This window comes from Pagrus major, chromosome 16 (genome assembly GCF_040436345.1).
Source record: "Pagrus major chromosome 16, Pma_NU_1.0".
NCBI classification, from domain to species: domain Eukaryota; kingdom Metazoa; phylum Chordata; class Actinopteri; order Spariformes; family Sparidae; genus Pagrus; species Pagrus major.
The window spans coordinates 20,581,821-20,604,909 of NC_133230.1; the positions used below are offsets into that span (position 1 = coordinate 20,581,821).

General features: G+C 41.6%; 1 protein-coding gene across 1 annotated transcript; it reads right to left on the reverse strand.

Moving 5' to 3' along the window:
* Positions 1-325: 325 nt before the first annotated feature.
* pgfb (placental growth factor b) lies at positions 326-16,504 on the reverse strand. The gene is made up of 7 exons (XM_073483847.1): positions 15,971-16,504; positions 5,000-5,036; positions 3,009-3,205; positions 2,821-2,900; positions 2,017-2,046; positions 1,867-1,929; positions 326-1,778 (listed from the first exon to the last, which is right to left on the reverse strand). Exons 1-7 carry the CDS (start codon positions 16,031-16,033, stop codon positions 1,757-1,759), a joined length of 492 nt encoding a protein of 163 aa, XP_073339948.1. The 5' UTR covers positions 16,034-16,504; the 3' UTR covers positions 326-1,756.
* Positions 16,505-23,089: the final 6,585 nt, after the last annotated feature.

A 23,089-nucleotide genomic window follows, 5' to 3' on the forward strand; every position in this document is an offset into this window, starting at 1 on the left:
CAGCTGGCATCCTTAATGCGTCATTACTGCCACCTACTGGAGATAATTAGCTCCTACAGTGGCATATTTGTGATATTCTTCCCCATCACTCTTCTTCTCCGAATAAATAAATACATAAATAAATAAATATTATTATTATTTATAAATAAATACCCCCCCCACACTGCCTTGTTGTTGTTTTTGTAGTGAATATAATTTCCATATAAACATTGCTTGTTACATGGCTCCTCAGCCTCCTAATATGGACTGAATGACTCGTTCTTACCTTTCCTGTGTATGAAACATGGTCTACAGCCTTAAATAAAATAAATCACACAAGACAAGCTGACAACCATAACAATTTAATTAAAAAATAAATATTTAACTGAAATAAAAATACTAACACAGTAGAAATGTTACTTTTTACATTTTCATAGATTTTCTTCGTGTAGTACATGAAAACAAAAATGACAAAAGAACATCCTTTTACATAACCTACTTCAATTGATCCCTTCCTTAATGCAGTGTTTACAAAAACAGACAAAGGAAGTCACCTGTGGTGTGGGGCTTATGGTAGTCTTGTGTCATCGAGGTGGACACAAATATGCACTGTTTAACAGCACAAAGCAGAGAAATGCTTTTAGGACTGTGAGAACCCTCAGTCACAATAAGATAAGAAAACAATAACTATAATTGATGCTCTTTAATAGGCATCAATACTAAATGAGTATTGCTTGAGGGTGCCGATTACTGTAGTATTGATCTGCCCATTCCTACTAGGCTTGTCACATTGGCTTTGCAGCCTACTACGCACCTCCTGGTGTGCTTTGAAATGTACGGATGTCTGTATTATTAGAACACTGTCTCTTGCAGCAGGCCTGGTCATCCAGAGCTGTAGCCACTTATTAGGAGCGCATCCACGTTTTTCAACTGCTCCTTTTGTGAAGAACATATTCAGCCATGACTCTGACTTCATTTATAACACATATATAACTAACAATGTATCCAACCTGCCAAAACAATAAAAGAACAATTTTGATTTTTGACAATTTGATCGGTTATTTATTTGTACACACTCATCAGTGGAAATAAAACTTTTCTTATAAATATTGTTCTTATTCAGAAATTAATTGACAGTAAAACACTTTAAACTCAAGTCTATTCTTTCATAACTGATTGGTAGAACATTTGAATAAGCTGACGAAGTGATGGACTTTCCAGTAAAGCAGTTTTGATCACCGTTTCCACAAACACTAGAGGGAGACATTACATTATTGCATGTACAAAGCAGCTGCACACTCAGTCCAACATAAGCTGCTATGACAAGTCAAGGCCTTTTTGGAAAATGTCCGAACAAATGATGGCAAACTTTTTAAAGGTTGCTGGTCCAAATATATTCAAGCTGTATCAATAAATATAGACTTTAAACACCTTTAAATACCAAAGAAATGACCAAATTACATTAAGTGACACAGTACTAACTAGTATAAAAGAGAAGGCATCGGTCTGTTTGGTTCTACATTGCACTGGCTCCCAGGCACGTCCATTGTGTCAGGTGTGTAACAGCAGTGTTTCCACCAATCAAAACACACTTCCTGTTGAAGCTCGTCATCACAAACGCTGAGCCCATCAGCAGGAGGGGCGTGTCAGCGAAACATCCCAGCTGTTTGAGCCTCTGGCTGCAGGCACAGTATTGATAGGAGACTCTTGATGCTGACGATGGGTTGGGAATAAATAGTGAGCCACACTGCAACAGGGGGTCGGGTCGCCACTGCAGTTACCTGCGAGGGATCTGGCACCTGAAATGCAAACGGAAGAATAATGCATCTTTAATGCTGTTAATCGATAGTGAGACATGAAGTCTGTGTCGCAAGAAGGTGCCATCACCTGTCACAGTCTTTTGTTTTTTGTCTCTCCTTCCTCTTCCTTCCTCTTCCTCTTTGCCTTCTCCTACAAGATGAACAGAATTACCAATGAACGTCCATTTTCTGAGATTGAAAATAACTATTACTTTCAACAAGATGTTCATGTTCTTACCTTTCGACCTTCACAATAGGTTTCCTGATTCTGAGGAACAAATGTTTCAATAAATTAGAAAGAAAATCCTTGTTAGTTTATAATCACTGTAAGTATTTTCCAACCCTGTCTCTTAGAAATTACGCTCATATAAAAGACCCTGAAACCTCTGCGTGTCATTGAAGTATTTCTCTATGTCAGTATCAGTCCCATTGTTGTCTGCTGCTCAGCCATATAATTGTGTAACTTTGTTTCTATTCCATGTTCCCTGTCAAAGCTCTTGCTTTTCCATATGATATATTTGTTCTGTTCGAAGGGGAAAACAATAAAACTTCTGATCACAAAAGAAATTTCGCTTACAAAACTTAACGCTGGATTATGTTCACTGGCAACAGCTTTCGCTGACAAAGCATTTTTGTACTAAACAAAACTCATGTGGAAGAGGCTGGGGCTCACATCTGTCATGTGGTCAGGTTTAGGCAGCAAAAAGCACGTTTTGTATGGATAGAAAAAGATTGTGGTTTTGGTTAAATGCTAATAAAGTAGCCTATTCCTCTGTAAACAAAATTTTTTTGTTGCCTAACTCTAGCCAAGAAAAATCTTAAACATGCTCTTGTTGCTCTGAGAGGATATTGTGGGAAAACAAAATATATTCTCAGCGAACTCTGTGGTGAAATATTCAATGTGAACATTCTGTTTCTTGGCATATACATTTATTAGAAAGGTTTCCTCATTATGTTGTTAAAAGATCATTTCCAGGAGACAGGGTTTGTATTTGCATACTTGTGAATATTTCATGTCACAAATTATGACTTGTTTTCTTACCTACATTCACATGTCTGGTGCTCCACAAACGTCATCTCAACATATTCTTTATCCGGCTCTGATGGCCTGATTTTCAACAGCTGAGGGACGAAGTGTGTCAAGATTTTCAATAGACTTCAATCACAGTACACACAGTAAAGGATCAGACAAATTTGACAATTTCTCTGCACACTGTCCATGTCCTGTACCTGCATGGTGACGTTTGTGGTTTGGGTGGGATGGCACTCCAGGTTTTCGTCGCCACAGCAACCTGCACACCTCACCAGCGGCACACAGGAGGGGCTGTAGATGTGCTCCACCTCTGTCGGGTACTCCTGCACCACCTCCACCAGCTTCTCGATGGTCCGGCAGAAGCTGCGACCCCACACCTCTTGGAACATCAACACTATGGACGAGAGTAGGAAGATGATTGTGGACCACTTTGCACAAAAAAAACGAGTCACCTTGTGCTCCTTATGAGGAATCTTGCTCAGGTAATGGTACTGTATATTTACAGAGCGACATTATTATCTGTCCACCTCTCTGTTGTTTTTGCTTACTCTCACAGTATGCCCTTCACGTATTCAAGACAGTAGTAATGTAGTCAACTAGTCAATTAATTGCAATTCTCCTCAAAACTGTCCCAAAGACAACCAGTGGAGGGTAAAATAATACAGGCGGGGGTAGGTGAGTGTCCTCAGTACGCTCTGAGAGGCCAAATGAGTCACGATCTGAGTGGACTAAACCCCCACCATTCTTGTCTGACCTGGAAATACTAATATAATATAATAAAATAAAATGTTCTTCTTTACATACCTGAAATTCTGTTTATTTTATATTGCATAATGTAGAAAATGATTGTTCAAACAAAATTGTATGTTCAACAACCAAAGTGATGTCAACTTTTGGTCGCTAGAAGGCCATCTCAAAATATCTTGATAGCTGATGCACACTGATGTCACTTGCTAAAACACAGATGAAAGATTAGTCTCCAACGATGCACAGTGTGGACTAATGATGTGATAATCGATTGGTTGTCTAGTCGATTATACACACACGTAAATATATGTCTAATTTACTTTTACTTGTACTTTTGATACATTTTATATCAGATACAAAACAGATTTTTACTTAACTACTCTGGTATTTGTATGGGTGACTTTTAGTTTTAGTAATATTTTAACCCAATATCTTTTACTGACTTATGGATAAATGGTCCTGCTATAGATGAGCAGTATCAGTGTGTGCCTCAATAATCCAACAATGGCAACCTTATACCATGTCCATAGAAACTTAAAACCAGATGCAATACGCCTGTTTGTATCCTGTTTTCATTCTGCAGTAAAAATGTTTGTTTAATGTACAGTAGGCTTTCCTGTGGGGGTATATGTGTGAAAGTGTCCCAGTTGCACAGACTGTGGGGGAGGAACAGGGACCACTATGGCCGAACAAACAGAGAAGGAAGAGAAAACAAACATTGGAAACATGGCCATGAACAGAACCCTGCTGGAGCTGGAGCTGAGCTGCCCCACAGGCACCTCTGGGACTGCAGTGACCCCCGGAGGTCACCGAATGGAGCCTGACACCACAACAGCCGTTTATAAAGGCAGACAGGCTGGGAGGAGACGGCTGGGGAAGCTTCTATGGTAGGGAGATGAGGCCACGAACTATAATGTTGTACAGTGCAGAGGGCCAGTTCACTGGCCAGTTACAGTTCCCTGAGCTGACTGTATGTCTGCTTCTCATCTGGGCTTTTCTGTTAAATGTCAGATTTTCTTCTTGCTGCAAGTTCGACAAGTCTTTAATTTATTTCCCTGTTAGTGGCCTTAATTTACAGTGATGTGAGGGAGGGAAAGGATATGTGTGGGGAAGGTAGCAGTTGAGTAATCCCAGCTAGTTCAGACATGTCCTGCTCTTCTCTAAATTCAAATCAGATTCATTGAACTTGCATAAACTGTTAGTTAATTGATCTTTCTCAACAGTGCATGACAAACACAGTGTAGGAGAATACACGTCTGTTCACAAGTATTTTGTCAGAGCTGGCACCAGTCATTTGCTTAGCGTCAGACTTCCATCAGGATATTTTTTTTTTTACCACAAGCACTGTAAAAGCAGAGGCTCGTCAAAATAGTTGGGGAACTACTTGTTCTGAGTAACACTTAGAGACGATTTCAGGAATAAAATGAGGAGAAATTCTTACCTTCAGTTGTATTGTTTATCTCTGACAAGGGTAGACTCTGAAAAAAAGAGAAAAAAAGAAACAATTACTAATTAAATCATTGTGGTTTGACTACATAATTTAGTGTAAAACCCATAATCTTTTTAGCTGGGTATCCAAATTAAATGGTTGAGATGGATAACAGCAAACATAAACTGAAAACTGGAACAACTCTGGTGGTGAGATCTGGAACTACAGTGAAATAAAGCAGTCGATCACACACCTTCTTCGTCCACCCGGCAGTGAAAAAAGTCTTTCTGACATGCAGCTGATCCAGTGTATCACATCACTCTTCCTCTGTGTGCCCAACTGTTTAGGTTCAAAACCTGTTTCCTGTGGTGTAAGATTCATCTCTCTATTTATTTTCCCATTGATAGTTTCCCCTCCGTAGTTTTTCCCATCACTCAATGATAAACAGAGTGCATTTCTCATTCGCCTGGGAAAATACAAAACCTCTAGTTGACTCCATTTCAGGAAGGGAAATCTACGTTTTGATAAAAGAAGAGCTGGACTGGCGACAGACAACCTGCCTCTGAAATCTCTCCTCATCACTGGGGTTACATTTCACACACCTGATGACATTTCTACTATGACACTGATAGGGACATTAACTGCGAGCGTTGGACCAAAAGTTATATAATAGCAAACAGACAGAGAAGGACTTTCCCAAATTATGGCAACAAGGACTGTTACTTCTTCCACAATCTTTGTGCGAAATACTTCTACTTTCTGTTCTGTTATGAGGGAAAATGAGTTTGAGGATAACATCAGTCAGCACCGAGCTACACTTGGCTATTTTTTTCCAAAGAATGTGATTAAAGAGGAATGTCCTGCTTTGATGATGATGATGCATTCACACTCACAAACATTTCAGAGGTTCCTGTCACTGAGATAAGTGTCTTTGGGACAGATCTGTCTTCTCTGCAGCAGAACATCATGTATGACAGATATCAATAGATACACAAGAGCTTCCAGGCAACCACTTAGGTTCAGCACTCCCTGTGTTAGCGGGATCTGTTCTTTTTTCCCCCCAAAGTCGTCTGGCCAAAATGTACAGCTGTTCCTCTGACAAATGAGTCGTTCTATAGAGTGGCGTTCACTGAACTGTGTCGCCTTTACAACAGCACCACAGGATATAAGCTCCACTAGGAGAGTCTGCTACATGCACAGCATGGGAAAGTCACAGTTCAGTTTAAGTTTTTGTGAAAAGTCACTTCCACTCTCTGGGGCATTGATTATTTTTTTTTATCCTCTCTAGCAATGCCAGGCGGATCAAATAAATCCTTTTCCAGCGTTAATTGGCATATGATCTGCCCTCTCTCTTCTTGTCTTTGGGTGTTCATGAGGTCTGCTCCGCATCACAAGGGCTTCTTGGCTCTGGACTCGGTTGCCGTTCAGAAATGTGGTGAGGTGGGGAGGATTTCTGACCTCGGTCATGGGTTAAGGCTTGACATGGCGAGGAGGCATCTTTGGCACCTCGTGTGGTTGAGAACAGAGGAGTGAGCTGGCAGCAAGAAGCTGCCAGATTATAAAAGGCTGCATGAGGATCCTCACGTAGCCATTCCTTCCCTCTTTGTGCACTTACAGTATTACTGGGTGATTAATGGTGACTGGGAGGTAATTCACCTCTGGTGGAAAGGGAGAACCACTTTACATCAGTAAATGTGTATAAACTTGTCCAGTAAATCTGAGAGGCAGGATTGCTTTAAGTAGACCTCTCAAGGTTTCCCTCACTTCATTCCCTGATGACCTTCTTCAGGGAGTTTTTTCTTCTCTTTGTCGTGTGTCATTTTCATTTATTGTTTTCATAATGTAGTGTTAAGACCTTTGAGACTAACTGAGATTAAGGGCTATACAAACTTGACTTGACCTCACTATAAATTCTTCTACTCTTGGCTAATAATAAAATACTTTGTGTCCCCTGTGTTGTATGAGCAACATCAGGGTTTTGGAAAACACAACAACTGTTGTGAAATCATTTAAAATGTGACATTCCAATCCTGGTTAAAAACATCACACAGAATCAAAATATCTCCACTGCGGTACATTTTGTAAACTGGATTTCCCGCAACATGTATTGCAGCGGATGGTAGATTAAACGTTAAAAAGTTGGGCGATGCACAATAAAATAGCCCTAAAAGCAGCTGAGGAGGGAAATAAAAACATATAAAACTGATTAAATGCAGCCAGAGGTTGATTTTATTACAACTTCTCCAGAAACATCCACTGCGGGAAAAAAAAATCCATATGAGAGAGGATGCTTGAGTAAGGAAGACGTGGACAAGTTACATAATGCTGGAATAAAAAAAAAAGTGGGCAACCCACACAAGTTTCACTGATCTCTGTCAAGGTTGTTATGCAGAAGGACTACTGGCCTTCAAGGAACAATTACTGTCACTTAATCAAATGATCTAAGAGAAAAGATCAAATATGCCCAAATTGGTTCATTAAGGTTGCTCATTACTCCGAACTGCAACCATATGCCTTCAATTCATAATATGACATTGTGAGAGGCAAAAAAATATTTGAACTTTACTGTAATACGCATTTTTCCTTTAATAAATGACTTCAAGATTGTCATTGATTTACTATCTAACATTTTGTACTTTGTACATCTGGTTCTCAGTGACCTTTTGCCAACTTTTGTTTTACCAGACTGATTTGCAATAGAAGGTCAGTTAGTCATAAGATTGAAAAACACAGGTTGGGAGACCTGTGTTTTTCAATCTTATTCCTGGGGTGCTCTGTCCTGCATTTTTAAATGTTTCCCTGCTCCAAGGGAGGTATGTTTGAGCAGGGAAACATCTAAAACATGCAGGGCAGGGGGCATTGAAAACAATGCTCCAAACAACTAGGGGCCAGCGTATCATCAGACTAACCACTAACTTGTGCTAACTGTAGTTAGTTAGCTAGTTTTATCAGTTAGCTGTGCAGCAAGTGGTCCTATTAGTTGACTCTGACTGCACTGGGAACTCGGAGCACTGGGGAGTATTATTGTTGTTTACAATGCTAGCATGGGAGCTGGGGACCACTGGGAGGAGGAGGTTTTAAGGCCCAGGAAGGGTCCAAATAAGGGGAGAATGCTGCGGCAAAAGGACCGTGTTCAACAGCCTCCCAGCTGGACTGGGTCCGAGCACAGCCTCAGAGAGACAGAAGCCAGTTAATACAATACAGAGGTGATTTACAGCGGCTCCGACCAGGTCTCTGACTTAAGGGATGAAAAAAACACGGCAGGAAGAGAAGACAAGAGAGGTGGGAAGCAGAAGAAGAGCAAAAGACAGACTATGACTACTTGAGGTACAGTGTGGTATTGCAAAACAGGCTGGACTGGGGCTAGCTGGTTAGCATGCTAACTTTAGTAGTTATCTCTTCAACACAATAAATAGACGTCTTTGATGTTTCTTCACATTCTGTTGATAATTTTAGTGACTTTTTGACTATTTTAAACTAAAATCTGCTCTCTAACTCCTTTAAAACCACTATAGCAGCTACAGCAGTAAAGAAACTGGGGCATTTAGGGGTCAACAGGCTTGATTGCAAAGCCACATTAAAAACTGGTCTCCTATGTTTCTGAAGTCTCCAGTGAAAGTCTGTAAGCTGCTGGCTGAGAGTTTGCTCCATCCTCTGGGTCAGATCAGAGGACCTGTTGTGTCCCTGGGCTCCTGCTGTCAGGCCACAGAGGCTCCGGACCTCATTACTCTCCACTCCCACACAGCTGAACTGCGTCATCTTTAACCTCTTTGCTTAACTCCATCTGTCAGAGGAAGGGCAGCATACGTAGGGAGCAAAAACAAAACATGATGGGGACGCAGCGTTATGGTCATATAAGATTTTTCAACTTTGAGGGTCAAGCTGGGGAGCATGGGTTGACGGGTAATTCAACAGCAGGTACGCTGGCCAGTAGCCAAAGAGATCTGGACACCAGCCAGTATGTTTCACAGTGCGCTTCCTGAAGAGTAATGGAACTGACTTACAGATGTAAAGTAATAAAACATGCAGATAGGTTTCTTTGGAGTGTTTAGCCTAAGTAGATAGGACGACTTCTTGTGACGTGACTGGACTTGAAGATGATGCAGAACTGGATTAAGTCATCTGGGTTTTTTTTCTCCTTTCAATTGCACAACAGTGACAGTAAGAGTGAGCCATGTTTTGGCGTGTTCTGTTTATTTAGATCGATTTAGAAACGATGGCTGTTCTGTTTTGTCTTTTCGCTCATTAAATCAACAACATCAGTCCTGCAGTTCTTTGGCAGTTAATTCATTTTAGCTGGAAAGCACAGCGTGAACAGGAAAGTAGTAATAACAGGTATAAATTGATGCTACTACAGCTGTACTATTAGATTTATAGTCTTCTAATGAGGCTCCTTCATCATCTTTGACTGCAACCAACGATTTTCATTATTGATTAATTCTGCAGATTATTTTCACACTTAATAGATTTATCGTTTAGTCTATAAAATGTCAAAAGAAATGTGGAAAATGCAATTTCCCAAAGTGACATCTTCAAATTGCTTCTTTTGCCCAACAAACAGTCCAAATGACAAAGACTGTGCGTTAACTATCATAAGTAACAAAGACAGCTGCAAACTCTGACATTCAAGAGGCTGGAACCAGCAAATGTTTGACAATTGTGCTTGAAAAATGGCTAAAACAATCAATTATCAAAATAGTTGGCCGCGACCACAGCTTTCCTTCTGATTACTTTGTAACAGGCACAGACTTTCAACAGAATCATTAGTGAGAGGCAACTCCTTAAAATTTGGACTCATTTAAAGCTAAGATAATCAGCAGTGCGCTGTTCTTGGTTTAATTTGGGCCAGCTTTGGAAAACCCCTCTTCAATTCTTTTTAAGATTGGGCATCACGCCATTGTTTACATTGCTTTCCAAAAGGGTCTACTTTCAAACGTAACCTTATTCGGTGAGGGTGACAGTGTGGATAAACAGACCACGGATGAGATGCAGGCTTGTGGTTTGGTAATGTCTGTCAACTAAATCTGCTCTTGAACAGAGTTTGGTAATTTAGGGGAAGTATACAGAGGGCAGCTTTTTTGGCAAAATAAAAGCTGAAAAGGCAAAGCTGGCAAATATCCCAGCCATAATCCAGACCAGTAAAGCACCTGCATTTACAACTCGCTGAAAACATATAGGCAAGGGTGGGACTGTATTCTGGTTTTAGTCTGACTGAAAGCTGACTGTGAACACGAGACCACACAGGACAGAGAGCACTAAAGCAGAACAAGCGAATACAAACACAGAGACAGCTAGACGAGTGAGAAACAGAGCTACCTCCCTGCCTCACTGATCCCACTCATCCATCCTTTATCGAGAACCAGATTCCACATCATCAACACCATGACCGCGACATTAATTCTCAGGGTTCTCAAAAGGGCCTGTGGGTCTCTGTATCTGTTCTCTGGCACTGCAAGAGAAAGCCAGGTTCTGTTTTGTATACAGGCAGCGGGTGAACCTACAATGACAGCATTGCCATTACGGTCTGACAGTATCCAGCTGGGTCTCTAGGGTGGTCGGGTGAGAACTTGTGATCACAGAGCAGGGCCAAAACACCAACACACATCAACAGAGTATGTGGTAAATGTGCCACAACAATTTCCCAAGTAATGTGGGTCAATGGAGCCTTTGAGCTATTCCACAGAAGACTGACACACCTTTGGTAGGGGTATGAGTCAAAGCCACAAACTACTACAAACAAACAGATGTGCTATTCTATGATTGTGAAATGTGTTCAGTGCATAAAAATACATTTTAACTTCGAGCAAAATAAAATAGGAATAGTTCGACTTGCACAGCTGTCCTGTTGAGAGTTAGATGAGAAGATCAAGACCACTATTATGTTGACATTAGGATACTTCCTGGAGTCACCGCAGGTTTCTTGGTGAGAATCGAGATTCAAGGAAGTCTCTATGTGGGTAAAGAATAGTCTAGCACCTTACCCCCTTTGAAATATAAACTTAAAGGTGCAATATGTAAGAATTGCCCACCTGTCAAATTCATACTCCAAACAAATAGGGGGCAGCATAGTGACAGGGTAACCGCTAACTGCTGTTAACTGTTGCTGCCATTAGTTAGCAAGCTCACTTAACCATGCAACTAGCAGTGGTATTAGCTGACTCTGCCCAGACTGCTTTATGCTAACATGTGCTAATGGTCTTTTGGCCCTAGCTTAATGCACACATATAAGAGTGGTGCAAATAAAACGTTTCCCAAATTGTCAGACTACTCCTCTTAGACTCTTCTCTCAAGATAAAGATAATTGTATACTTAACAATCGTAGTTGTCTAACTTCTGACAAAAAAACCCAGTAAAATACGGTCAAGTGACAGGGGCGAGGTAAGGGTCCATATAAATGTTGATTTAGATAAACACCATTTCCTCAGTATAAGTCCATTAATGCATGCACAAATGTCCCCCTTAAGACACACAAACCCACACAAACCACTGTTTAAACCATGCTGTCTGCAAACACACACACACATACACACACACGACACAGGTCTTGAGATAAGGCTGACCGGTGGTAATTGTGGTCTCTATTACAGTAAACGCTGTTCTCCCTGTGTAAACCACAGTAAATTACATCCAGATGGGAGATTAAAGCTCGCTGAGTAGACGGCTGCCCCGAGCGCCACCGCTCCTCCTCCTCCGCAGGAGGAAGGAGAAATCCATATTTCCTGAATGCGATTGTGACCCTCCCTTGGGCCAGGACATTACAACTAGAGAGAAATACCACAACAGTGCAAATAAGAGCCCTATCAGTCAGCAGGTCACCACTACGACATGGCCCTGCATTTGAACTAGAAAGATGAGTAGTGAGACTTTTAAATGTTTGATTGTGGACAACTGAGCTGCATCTGGACAAAGACTGTTGCTCTTGTGAAACCTGCAAGTGGTGTTAACTGTCGATGTTATGAAATACTTTTGCTTATGAAACTAACTGGAAAAATGTGACATCTCTATTTGGATAGTTATGAGCAAGAGTAAGAAAAAACACACAAACACAGTCACATGTGTGCGATACAGATGGTCACACTCAAGTATTGTTTTGCTGCTTGTGGTGATGTAAAGGAAACACCTGTGTAACGTCACGTCCTCCCTCACACACACACTGAGCAAAAGTTAAGGCTCACTGCCTTTTTTAGCACAGAGACATGAGGAACGTGCGTTACCAGTGGAATGATGAATCTAACCGCAAAGTCAAAGGAATTAGGCTAGTAGTTTTTCCTATATTTGGTTTCTATGGTAATATCCAAGGAAAATGCTGAATCTTCAAACAGACAAAGAATTTCATAATCTCATACCAGGGAGGCTTATAATTCTCATCCTCCGCTGATTTTCTCAATATAACAGAAACATTTTTTAGAGATGAATCCTCAGTTGTGCTGCAGTGCACGTCTCCAGCACTCGAGTGGAAATGCTGACTAATGCCAGTAGGGTTTGGCTGTGTTGATGCAAGATTTCACCTGCATTTTATATACACAATCACTATGACAATAAAGACAAGGTATCGCACACAGACAAACCCAGCTTTGTTTTGGTGGTGGATAAAGGCAGGGAAAAATGTCAAATGGGCAGGAAGCAACAGGTATTAAAGATTTTGGCAGTACAGGCCAGGATTGCAGTGATTTACACAGTGTTGTAGTTTAAACACACACACACACACACACACACACACTGTACATGCACAGTGTGTGGATTATATACCCACAGGAAGTACCAATAACACACTGAACAGGAGAATGTGTCGAGGAATGTGAACAAAATAAACGGTGGATGGGAGTTATATTATATTCTCCATTAGAGAGCCGCAGTGACAGGGTGACCAAGAGGACACCATTGTTCTAAAAGGGAAACCCAGGTGCTTCCAGCCACTGTCAATAGCCATATATGCATTGGCTAAGGACAGTTTCAAGAGAGTGATTCACAACAGAAAGCACAAATGATTTAGAATCACAAGTATCGAGACTACATAAATTCGAGTTGCATCAGCAATTTTGAGGCTGTTTGTTGATAAATCCCATCCTGTGATTTAATGTAATCAGCACTAGTTTAGATCAAGTGTAAACCCACCATGATGTCACCCGTTGGTTTGTGGCCTCAAATTTGGCATTAAGGCTGTCGCCACCTTGGTTTTTTTGGAGCCAGAAGTGACCATGTTTGGTAGAAAGGGTGGAGCTGAGGAGGATATTGTGCCGTGGTAGTGACTTGTCTCTCACAAGGTAGCCACACCCTAAAATATAATAATAATAACAAACATAATTTATAAAATGAACATCATGCTGTATTGAAGAAGACTTGAAGCTAGCAACTGAGGCCATAAACTCAAAAATATGTTTACCGAGGTAATAAATCAAGTGAGAAGTAGGGTCTTTTTCTCATAAGCTTACATACAATCGGACTTCTTTTTGCAACCAGTGGAGTTTTTAATATAGTTTAAGGTTTAGATGCATTATCTTTATACTAAGCTGCAGGCATGTATTTAAATCTACTTGACCTTTACGCTTACCATAACACTGACACGTAACTTTAATGCCAATGGCTGCAATGGTTGCTACCTTGGTGCTATGTATGTAGCTGCCAGCTTTGAAAATGACGGTTAAACAGTAGTGATGGCTCATTTCCACAACGGAACAGCTGTGTTACTGCTAACATACGGCACACCAATGGTTCCCAACATCCCACAAGGTGTTGCAAGATGAATGTGAGGGGTAGCGGGGTGCCATGTAGTCTAGTGGAAGGGAATCATTCACTACCAGGTAATTAACTACTGACATGTAACCAATGATGATGGGACACGAGTAAACATAAGTGGTAGACTTCAGGTACAAGGCTGAGCACTGCTGCAACCCACGATCTTAGTTTTTTATCATACATTTAAACGAGGGTGAATTTCCTATGATATAAAAGTACAGCATATTTCTACTACTACACACACACAAACGGACACACACAGACAAACACACACACACACACTGAGCTATGCTGTAAATCCCTGGTAGTAAAGCAGAATCATTAAGCAGAAGTGAGGTTAACCCCACCCTCTCTTGGCCACCCCACGTCTCATAACGGACATGAATGAGTCACGAGGACGCTGACGACAGCTCCAGCTGTGACACTGATGAGAAATCATCATTATCAATTAGTGTCACATATTTATGGGTATGAGAATGGCTGTAGACAGACATTTATAAATAGCATTCCCAGCCACATGGCCAATGTTTGCTTTTTCCACTTTGGTACGCCAGTCTGACAGTTAACTGTGGGAGCTGGCAGGACAGACACCTACCAGAAGAGTCTCAGAAAAGAGTTGCTAGCATGACTGTTGCTAGTCTCCTAAAAATGTGAAATATTTGAGTCCTCTGACTCATTTAAGGGGAAATCTTTGTTTGTGTCTTTGCCCTAAAGCAGGAAAGAAGAACAACCTGTCCTTTATAGGCTTTATAAACTGAAGAGTTAGAGAAGAACACCAGAAATAACAAGCTCAGATCCTGTCTGACCTGATAGATAGGTTGTCGAATCTCAGAATTGTTTTGTTTACATTTGCTGTCAGTCTTTTAGGCAGCGGTGAGCCATTTAACTTGCCGGGCTCTGGATTTTGTCACTCCTACTCTGACTGAGCAGGCCATGAGCTGATTATGAGGATTAGTGGAGATGTGGTGATCCCATGCCTCTCCCACTCACTCAACTCAGCAACAGCTGCGAAGTCTCCGGCTCGAGAATCTGGTGGGACGTGGAGCTTTTTCCAGCCTTGAGGAGCCTGATATAATGAGTGTAATGCTTCTATATCCAGACAAAAAGGAAGCGGCTGCACTCTTCAACAGGCGGCAGCGGTGTATGAACTGTGACAGTGAATGGACGCAGGAATGGCCTGGTTTTGCATTAAACATGAGAGCCATCAGAGATAGCTGCCAGCCCCCAGCCACCTTAGGGAGGAAATCAGAGACTGAATGGGTTCAAGAGCCTCAGCGTTAGCTGGCACACGTCCCGCTGTCCGGCGGCACCTACTCTTACAAGTGCTTCTACAACACAGGCCTTTGAATGAGCTCTCACTCCAGTTTCAGCTCTGTCCTGTTCTGGCACATTTCCATTATAAGACTAAAAGGCAATGCCAAGGCAACAGAGAACAGAACAGCTTTGTACTGCTGCCAACCTGACAGTGATATGACTGGCTTGAAATTAACTTTCAAAAGAAGTTCACACTGGTTCATCTTTATTCTGGTGATTATTCACACTGCATGTGCCCATTAACATGTAGATATCTGCTGAGATAAAACAAGAAGAGGGCTGAAAAGGATTGTAAACTTCCTTGCCAGTTTGGCCTGATGCACTGCCAACACTGACTTGTGTGACTGACTGCTCAGACCAAGCAGCCTGCTAACTCACTAGGATCTGTTACCTCTGCTGCTGCTGCTGCAAGCTTTAAAAACTCCACATGTTAACATGTTAAATATTTATTGAAGACGAGTGTCTGCTTGATGGAAACGTACACTGCAGAAAGAAGCTCCCATCACCATACAGGAGAGGGAATAAACCGTGGGCTTTCAAGTATAATGCAGCTGTAATTATAAGCTTAGTGAACTTGGCCAAATATAACAGTGAGTCACTTGGCATCATGTGCTCCACACAGGCGGAGTGATGCAGTTTGTCACGTTCCATCTTATGAATGAAGTGAGCAGACCGGCGCTCATTTAAATGGGTGTGAAGATGTCAAAGCACAATTAATTATTAACACTTCATGCATAAGCTACTGCCGACTCAGCCTCATGAGCATTTCACTTTATAGGAGGCTGTTAACATGTTAAACTTTGTAAAGAAGTTACTTTGTGGTTTCAACAGTGTGAAGCAGTTACGTAATAACTCCACTTCTGCTTTTAAAACGACCACAAATGTCCCTCTTCTCTTTCTGAGAATGAAGTGTCCTTGAACGTAACATCCTACCTGTGCAGGTGAGAGCAGCAGATGAAGCGCCACCGCGGTCTGGATGACAAAACCGAGTTTCATTTCGCGATGTCTGCGAGTGGAGACGAAGGGGGTGACGGCTCCTGAACGATGCGCACAATAATAAACACAATCCAACAAGAAGTCCCAAACTTCTCAGAAAAAAGAAACCAAAAAAAAAAAAAAAAAAAAAAAAAGAAAAGAAAAATGCTGACCCGGAATTTCCAAGTCGTCCGTTCCCGGTTTTGCAGAGAATGAGTGCAGTCACGTAGCCCCGCTGCCGCGTGTAACCTGATGATTGTGCTTACTAATGAATAGGGCCCCAGAGGAGAACCGGAGGTGCTGGAGCAATATAATAATACTGTCAGGACAATAATAAAAAAAGTCTTTGTATTCACATTTAAAATCAGCTGAATCAAAGCACAAAGTCTTAAAAAGACTGGAGTAGTAGTAGCAGCAGCAGCAGCCGGTTTTCACAAAGCATATTCAGTGTAAAAAAACAAAACAAAAGAAAAATCGGATTCAGTCCAAAATCGCTCCAAAAAAACCACGCATGAGGTTGCAGCAGTTGTTCGCTCCTGCTCTGAGCTCCAGCCTGTACAAAAGCACACTTGCCTCTAATTGCCCCCACTCTACCTTTTCCTCAAGCTGGTCATTTAAATCTCCTCCCCTTCTCTGTGCTCCTCTCTGCTCTGCTTCATCTGCCTCCACTGATGAGATGAAGCTTCCACCCCTCTCTCTAAGCTGCAACATGTTAATGGAAATTTATGTGATGCTGTAAATGGTTATCGCACAGGTTGTGTCACTGCTCCTGATGCTTTATTTCTGATTTCTAGACTATACACCACAGGTGATTTATAATGGAGTATACGCAGGCTTGCTGAGAAACTTCTTCTGAGTACTCAGAAGCTATTGAGGCAAGGTAAACACTGAGAGATCTTTCTCTCTGGTGCTGACATGGATGGTATACTCATTGCTGGCCCGGGCTCCAGGATGCACGGAGATTTTCCTCTGAGGCTTTAGTGTTTAGTCAAGTTTGCAGAGACAGAAAGGGAGATTCCATTACTGTTGACACACAGAGTTAATCTTCAGTGTGGGACTTCTGTGTTTGGAGAAACCCTGGAACGAAAGGATTCCTTGTGGGCTTCCACACATTCCTCCACCACTGCTGAATAGCTCCACTGCCTCCTTCTATTGTACAAGACCACACTCAGGAGCGGTGGTGTTTCTAAACATCTCAGACACTATGAGCATCACCCCCCCCCCCCATTACCATCATCCCCGGACACAGCGTCAGTAAGTGCAAACAACCAGAGATTTAGAGGAACCTTTCCACTAATTAAGCTGGGGAATATCACAGTAGTCTTTTGCTAAATTGCATCTCTACATGGCAGTGATGGATGCTCTTCAAAAAATTCAGGGAGAGGACAGAATGGAAGCAAAGATAACTGTGATTCTTTGGGGAGCTGAACTCTACAATTATTCTGTTTTAGTCCTGTCTCTCTGGCTGTGCTGTCATTGTCTGGGTGGTGAGTTGTCTTTACAACACTAACAATCTTCTTTTTCTGACCGTCTATTTATCCACCTTATTGCAGCAGCAGTGCGAGTGCAGATGGACCAAAGGCGGTCCAGAAGCTGCTTTCCACCTTCAAAGTCAGCCCAGTCTGCAGAATAAACTGTTGCCGTTGTATGTTTTTTCAAACCAAGCATACGTTAAATTTGCACATTTGATATGTTTAAATTTTTCGACCAGCATGTACTCATATGTAAAAGACTGAATAGGTCAGTAACCAATGACTCTCAAAACGACATATCGCTATTCCTAAATGATGATGTTACAGTGAACCAATAAAAGGTATAACAGACCATCGTCATACATAGTTTGGTTACATTACAGCAACAAAACTGCTCAGTTAGGTTTAGTCACTAAAACTACTTGATAAGGTTTAGGGAAATATTGTGGTTTTGGTTAGAATAGGTAAGTTTGATACTTATATTTTATCTACTACATTATGTACGTAACTTAAGTTATGTACCATACGTTACTATGTAAAGTAGCTCATAGTTGACTCCTGGGTGAAACTCTGTGTTTGTTTGACCCATCCACCCACTGAGACCTCATCCTTATTATGGATCTAACTATTACAATACAGCTTTGGAGGCAGAGCCCCATTCGTTCCAATGAAAGCTGCTCAGTGGCGCAGGAAGCCAATAGAGCTCAACTTACCAGGTATAAAATTACCTGGATCTTCCATGTTGTGTGACCCATAGAGACTTCTGCCACACAAGCTGGCTAACTTCCGATTTAGCGTCCAGCTAATCATAAAATGATTTAATGGTGTGGTTCTCTGAGTTTTGCCCTTCATACCACATCACCTGACCTCCTCCTTTGCTGCAGTAATAATTACTACAGCCACTAGAGGTTGCTGTTGAACAAGAAACATAAATATGGGTGGTTATAAGCTGCTTACCCAGTGGACTTATATGGTCATTTTGCGAGTATTAGTAAGAGAGGGGTTGGTGATGGTATGACAGCAAGGCGAGATGGCTCAGAGACCATTGTTAGCCTCCTATTTCAGCCGACAACACCAGGTACATTTAGCAACACGTCGACACATTTTCCAGCTGTTTCTGTGGCAACAAACCTGGGTATTGTAAGCCAAAAAGCCAAAACATGATCTTTCACTAACCATACATGGAGTTGTGACAACTAGGGTATTCTAAGAAATGAAATTAATATATCAACATCAAGCAAAAGCGAAGCTTCTGTATATTGATATAGTGCAAGTGATTTTCATGTGTTGTTTCAAATATTTGGAATAGGAGAGTCAAAGGCCGTTGCCACACAGACTTTGTTTGCTCAGAGGAGAGAGCCAGACTCTCGCAGCCGTCTCGCCATCTGCTTGGTGATCTATCTGTGTTTTTAAAGGTGCACCGGCTGATAGGGCCTAATAAGATCACTCAAATTGTTTGCACTATAAATACACGCTGACAAGACAAGCAAACCTGGCTCGAGTGATAGCGTATTCCGGGGGACATGGAAACAACCTTGAGGCCGCCATTGCTTTGGCTAGAACCACAAAGCATGATAGTGTCAGCCATGTGTCTTCTTGTTGCCGTGTTTGGAGGAACAAAAACTGTCACTCCTGCTAGATTCAATACCCTTTTCAGAGAAAGAGATCTGTTTGAATGATTTAACTTGAATGAAATCTGAAAGAGAAATAGGCTTTTTTTTCCAGCCTGCTGTGCAGATACAAGGACTCGTTATGATTAGGGATTTAAAAAAAGACGATTTATAAATATCAAGGATGTTTGAAAGCTTCAACTGATCCAGAAATAAAATACAAAGATCAAAATGTCGACCAAACCTCTTCTCTAATTGGGTTTCGTGATTGAGGAAAGGTCAGCTGGTCGAATGTACGAGTCCCTCGCAGTCTGCGGTGTCTCTTGATGTTGGGTGGCTCTCAGGAACTGAAGTGCCAAAGTAAGCACATTTCCCTTTTGCTGTTGACCCCTCATTTTCCCAGATTGCCGAGTAAAAGGTAAACACATGAACAACATTAATGATGTCCATTCATCATTGCTGGGGCAGCCTCGGTTTCCTCCACAGTGGGGCCTTTAAGGGGAAGGTGGAGAGCCAGGGAGCCCCTTACTTTGAAGGATCTCATTAACAATAGTTAGAGGCCTACAGGGAGACCAAAGTTTCTGTGGAAGACAGAAGTCACTGTAAGTCTTATTATTCTTAATAAGTATGATTTATTGATCGTCTGTGTCTCATCAATGATGTGGCTCCAAACTGTGAATATCGCAGAATACATATTTTAAGCACCAAATAAGCACAAAAAGGAGAGGACAACCTGAACAGGAGGCTTGTGAGAGATGACGTAATCTGACTTTACACATGTTAGGCCACCTGGACAGCAGACCCAAACAGGATACGACAATATTTAACACCCAGACCCTTACTTCCTGCCATTAATTAGATGTGACAAACCATGAATCTTTTCCTCCTGCACCAACTGTATTATTGTGACGAAAACTATACTTAAAACAACAGGAAAATAGGAAGTGCTCCAGCCATGAGTAAAAAGCTGCTTACCGCTGCCTAAGGTGATTAGCATTATATCACAACAAGTTCTTTCATTTCAAACATGTCAGATCCTGTTTACACTTCCATGTTTCATTGACATATTTTTGTCTCAGACATATTACCGTTCCAAGGTTGTCAGGTGTCATCCTGTTTTCATGCCCAGTCTGCTCATGTGTCTGCATTGTTTCATTCTATAGGAAGCCAGTCGACATGTTAACAGACAATTGGAAGTTATTTTAGTCGGGAGGTTTCATGAGTCAGTCCTTGCAGAAATCTCCAGATAGTATTTAACTTAATGCAGCTGTGTCTTGGACATCACGATGTCAGCTGACTGGGGTAACCACAGGATAACTGAAGATTTAATTCTCGATGTCACAAGAAAATATGGCTCAGTTTATTCTGTTTAATTTGAGGAGCAATTATAGCAAAACCATATGGCATTCAATCACTGCTGAACAAAAGCTGACAATTGGAGGAACGGAAAGAGTTGATACACTTCTGTGCTCCGACACAACTTTGACATTTCGGGTTAGACACATCTTTGCTTTCTTTCCTCAAGAAGATTGATCGGCTGCCTATCAGCGTGATTGAATGTGACTGGTCAATAATACTTGGAATACAAAGTGAGTACAAATGGAAACCAGAACGCTTTCAGTACCAAAATCTTGTCCCTTGCCTACAGATTCGGCCTTCATATGGGATTTATAGTGATGACAAAAGTGGTGGACTGATGAATAAGCTGTTCATCAAACCATTGTTACATTTGTGAGCTTTTGAGGTAGTGATAGGCTGACACTTGAACTTAGAATAGAGACAGGCTGGATGCTTTTCCCTATTTTCATTCTTTAAGCTAAGCGCCTGCTGGCTCAAGCCCCACATGTACTTGGCGTAGGACACTGGTATCAATTCTCATCTCACTTTCAGCAAGAATGTGAAGAAGTGCATTTGCCAAAAAGTCAAACTATTTCTATAATAGATGGCGCCATGACTTCCTCCAAACATCTTTTTTTCCCTTTACATTTAGTTGGCCAAACACCTTTCATGTGTATTTCTTTTCTGTAATTATGACATACAGACTGGCTCATACTTGCTAACATTTGCAGCCGGACAGATCCGGTCTAAGGATCTCTCCATCTGTCCATGAGGCTGTGCACCCCCGACTAACTGTGCACAGCAGCAGCAACACTCTGAAAGGAAACCGAGTGTTTGTCTAAGATAAAATTTCATCACCTCCACAAGCTGCTGGGACAAGAGCCTGCGGTCTGTAATATAGAAAAGAAGAAACAGCACTGAGAGTGAGTTATCACGGCTTGTGTCACTGCCAGTTGTAAAAGCCGTTAGCTTTATAAATGAAGAGCGAGCAGTGCAAACTGCGCGTAAGAGGTCCTGCAGTCAGAGAGCAGGTTATAACTCAGGCCTGTGGTGATACTCTAAACTCCATTAAGAGGTCCCACATGTGGAGCACATTCACGAGTTCATGGGTTGACGCTGTAGGTGGTGGTTCAGCTTGGGCCTTTAAAACAGATAAATGAGATGTTTTTAACATCTCTCTCATGTTCAAACATTCTCTTCAAAATATAACCCCACAATTATGCTTAATGTAAATATAATGTTCACTTCTTTGAGCACCAGCAGGTGTACTGCAACAAGTCTCAGATCACACTGTAAACATGCGTCCTTTTTTTTTCCAGCCCTCTGACATGTTAGTAAAAGAGATAAAGGAGGCAGAGGCTAATGGAATATCCCTTTTAATAGTAAATGCTGCGCTGAGATCGATTGGCAGCCAGATTAGATTTATTCCTAGAAGTGGGAGACACTTGCGTAAACATGAACTCAATCAGGCAGCGAGATTTACTGGACAGCAATCGCCCTTGAGTGCTGCTGTTTATTTTTTCAGGGTGCAGAGTGTTTTTTTAAAACCTCAAATTAGTTTATCCTCCCTCTGGGGCTATGTGTAAGACTTTTAAAAGGTTTCCTCAGAAAACACACACATCGGTCACATTCATAAAGGAGACCTGACGGTAGCTGTGTAACACTTGTACAGTTGCTGTAAACATGGCATTAAACTCAACGCTAAGCTCAAATAAACATTTCTATTGCTGCAGATGAACTGGCATTACGCGCACGTTCTAAAGCTTGCTGCAGCCCAAAATGACAACATAATCGTAGTATATGATTATGTTGTCAATTTATCACTGTTCTTTATCGCTTTCATTAAAGTAATAGATAGACACTCTGGGAAATTCTGGACTCACCTTGTGAATTCATCTCCTACAAGTGACTACTAGCAAGATAAGTGACTGTTCGCTTGAAAGCAACAATGGTGGCCCCTAAAGAAGTTAGCGTCGCTTCTATAGCATCTTTTATATCAGAACTGGAGACTATATTTCATTGAAAGGAGAGCAAAGAATGGCACTGACGGCTTTTCTTAATGGAAAAGATGTTTTCGCTCCTCTCACGACTGGCTTTGGTAAGAGTTTGTTACCAAGTGGCTTCACTGGTGATAGCGCTCTTGTACTGATGATCTGTGGGTCAACAGTGTCTTTCCTGCTTGTGTGTAAGTGTAAAAACATCTGTTTCCCAAAATGTCAAACGATTCGTCCAATACGTGACTACATGCTTAAATGACGATGAAAAGGATTGGTGGGCCAGATAATAAAGATTGCACAAGGCCTGAGCTTTAAAAAATTAACAACACCGCAGTATGAGAAAGCTGGAATCTCTCACCCTTCTCAAATTATTCTAACCCACAGAGACTCGCTTATAAACGCAGTGACTTTGAGGTATGCTGGTCAAACTGACTGTCAGAAGAGGAGCCCGGGGAGGAAAAGTACAGAAGTAGGCCATGGCCTGAGCAAGTGTTAGGTGAAGTTCATCTGTGCGCCGGTGTTTACGCAAACCGCAGCCAAGCAAAATTGTGCACGCAGATTTATTTATGTGTAGAGAAATACATTTACTCAAATAGCTATAGCTTGTAGAACAAGGAACAAGAGAATGGGAGCAGAGCGAGGAGAGGGTGGGCGGAGGTC

Coding starts and splice junctions, on each gene's coding strand:
- pgfb (XM_073483847.1), bottom strand. CDS start 16,033: ATGAAACTCGGTTTTGTCATCCAGACCGCGGTGGCGCTTCATCTGCTG. Junction 2,901..3,008: donor CCACAAACGTCACCATGCAG/GTACAGGACATG, acceptor TTCGTCCCTCAG/CTGTTGAAAATCAGGCCATC. Junction 1,930..2,016: donor CCTATTGTGAAGGTCGAAAG/GTAAGAACATGA, acceptor TTCATCTTGTAG/GAGAAGGCAAAGAGGAAGAG.